The sequence below is a fragment of the Salvia splendens genome, chromosome 20, assembly GCF_004379255.2.
Source record: "Salvia splendens isolate huo1 chromosome 20, SspV2, whole genome shotgun sequence".
In the NCBI taxonomy this organism is placed as follows: Eukaryota; Viridiplantae; Streptophyta; class Magnoliopsida; order Lamiales; family Lamiaceae; genus Salvia; species Salvia splendens.
The window spans coordinates 13,455,032-13,458,108 of record NC_056051.1 but is presented as its reverse complement, the minus strand read 5'-3'; the positions used below and the strand labels follow the sequence as shown (position 1 = coordinate 13,458,108).

The 3,077-nt window shown below is 44.4% G+C and overlaps 1 protein-coding gene across 1 annotated transcript; it reads right to left on the bottom strand.

The window, feature by feature from the left end:
• Positions 1 to 523: 523 nt before the first annotated feature.
• Positions 524 to 1,257, bottom strand: LOC121781498. Its single transcript, XM_042179232.1, has 2 exons — positions 655 to 1,257; positions 524 to 562 (listed from the first exon to the last, which is right to left on the bottom strand). Exons 1-2 carry the CDS (start codon positions 1,255 to 1,257, stop codon positions 524 to 526), a joined length of 642 nt encoding a protein of 213 aa, XP_042035166.1.
• Between the last annotated feature and the right edge of the window lie 1,820 nt (positions 1,258 to 3,077).

Sequence of the window (3,077 nt, the reverse complement as noted above, 5' to 3'; positions counted from 1 at the left end):
AGTTCTCACAATATCAATTAATCCTCCAACCGGTGAAGATACATTCAAACTCGATTCAAGCCTAACAGTAGGGAGTTCTAAGGCATTCGCACATGACATGGAAATAAAAGAATGCGAAGCACCCGTATCAAACAGCACAATAATAGGCAGTTGTTGGAGCGTTCCCATACCTGCCAAATTTTCCTTGTCCTTGATGGCTTGGGGTTCCTTCCCTTGATTCCCCTTGAGTGCATATGCCCTTGCTTGCTGTGGGGCCACTTGTCGGATTGGTTGAGGCTGCTGTGGTGGTCTCTGTCCTTGCCCATTCTTCACTCCACTTTTGTTATTGTTTGGGCATTCTCGAGACATGTGCCCGTTTCCACCGCAGGCATAACACCGAATGCCTCCAACTCGGCACTCCCCAACATGATGCTTGGAGCACCGATTACAGTAGGGTGTTCTCTGCGGGTGTCCCCTCTGTTGTGGCACAATTTGGCGCCCATGATTCTGCGGTTGCCGAAAAGTGGAGAAACGCCTCTTGTTGTCAAAAGAAACTCGGTTTCCCTCCCATTTCCTCTTTTCTCTAAAGTTCGCTTGGGGTGCAGATGGGGTAGGGTTTGTTGTCCTCTCATTCTTGGGCAGTGCTTCCTCCACATCTAAGGCACAGCCCAGCACCTCGGAATAAGGAATTCCCCTCCGACTAGCCACTGCGACCCTTATCTCTGTCCTAAGGCCAGATCGGAACTTCGCGGCCATCTTCTCGTCTGTATCCACCAATTCAGGCGCATAGCGAGTCATCTCACATAGGGCGCGGTCGTACTCTGTGACCGTCATACTTCCTTGCTTCAACGTGTGGAACTCCACTACCTTCGCCCGCCGATAACTTTCCGGAACATACTTGTTGTACACCTCTTCCTTAAAATCCTCCCAAGTAAGCGCCTCACGGCGAGCGGGGTCCATGGTTCTCTTCTTTGTTTCCCACCAAAAGTCAGCGGGTCTTGTCAGCTGATAAGTCACGCAGGCCAGGCGTTCTCTGTCCGTGCATCCCATGAACTCAAAGATACGCTCAATATCGCGCACCCATGCCTCCGCCTTCGGGGGCTCTCCCAATCCATCAAACTTAGGTGGGTTCTCTTTCCGAAAGGCTTTGATGTACTCCCTTTCGTTTGGTTGGGGTAGAGGTGGTGGTGGAGGCGGGGGTGGATTGCCGACACTTCCCTCTGTCTGTTCCCCCACGTTGTTCTCCACTCGCGGACCACGTCTACGTCTTGGCGGCATGTTGATCTATAACACAGGTTAGCACCGTTGTGAGTACATCGTTATTAAAACATCATCGCTTTCATGCACGCGTACGATACGATAAAACACAATTACTTAAAAGCACGTGAAGAGGGAAACTTCCATAAACAACGTGGAAAGGAAAAACAAAAGCATTCGTTCGGAAAACAAAAAGGTACTACTTCTACTGTCTTAACAACTTAAAGAAGAAAGAAAAAGAAACAACAGCACTCATCTATCTAGTGCTAATATCCTCTTCCGGGTCTTCTTCCTCTTCCGGGCCCTCTTCTACGTGGTGCTCGTCAATCATATGGAGGTCTACTTCATCTTCCATATCCTCATCCGTGTTAACATCCACGTAGTCATCTTCGTAACCCGGGACCATGCCCTCTTGTGGTACGGCTTCTCTTACTGCCGTTGGTTTAACCTCGATCACATCTTTGTCTTCCCAAAAGGTCTCATCTTCTTCTTTCTCTGTCGATGGTGGTCGCTCGGAACATGAGTCAATCAAAGCACAGGTTAAGGCCTTTAGAAAACCTTTCATGTCGCCGGCCATCATCTGGTTTCTTGGTTCGTACCACGTGAACCGACTGGCTGTTGTTTCCAACCAAGACTCCCAATTGTCGGGCATCAACTCAATTAGTCTTCTTATGCCACCATAAGCCGTTACATGGTACCCGTAGACATCCCGCCATAGGGTCTCAAAACGGGCGACAACCTCTCTCAAAGCCTTGCCTTCCTCTCTCTCATAGTGGTCGTAATCGTAAATCGCTTGTCGCATTCTAGCACTATACTGACTGCTCTTAAGCGCGGTTTGTTTCGTTCGTACCATCTACGCGGAGACGAAAATTTCTTTTAAAACACCAAATTGTATTATTGTTTGAAAAAGTTGTTAAGTTTGTCGCGTAGTTCGAAAGTTTGTCGTTGTCTTAACGTTTCATATCTTTGCATGCTATCGTTGTAGTATTTTCGAGCATAAAACACATTTAGCAACATCACTTAGTTCATACACACAAGTATTCATGCCATATCGGTATCACCTTTGCACATAAAATACATGTCTCAATTATCATGCCAATCATACTTGTACTTCCACGAAACCATGCTATTACAACATCATAATCATAAACATAGCACATGCTCAAGGTATTATGTCAATCATGCTCGTATAACCATTCCATTACAACTCATCCTCATGCATATCATTCACTCCCATGCATAAACTTGTCAATGTCATATCATATCATCATACATTTTCATGCACTACTCTTCCATACTTCCAACAATTTAAACATACCTCACTTTCATCGGTTGAGCGTGATGCCTGAATGTTGAGCCTTCATGACACTTCTAGTCAAATAAGGGTTCACTAACTTAGACTTAAAGTGAAAGAAGACTCTCGGACCAGAGCGAAAGAACAAAGCTTTGATACCACTCTGTCACGACCGCCCATACAAGGGGTACCACAAACGCGGCGATCGTGACCGACATGCATGGATTTCAATTTAAAAAAAAACTTAATTAATTTTGAAGAAAGGAAAACAACTTAGTTTAAAGATTTTAACGTTATTATTTTTTTTGAAAGGACATAAGATAAAAGAATACTTTTAAAAAAAAAAGGACAACGGAAAAGTTAGACTTAAGAAATACATCAATTAAAAGTTTAAGTAAAACACGCATTAAACTTAAATCTCAGAGAAAACCATTTTCAAAAGACAACGTAGATGCACGTTTAAAACCTAACACCACCATACATGTTCCAACACCAAAACGAAAAGCTTAAGATCTTAAGACATAAATTAAAACATAGCAGCGGATAA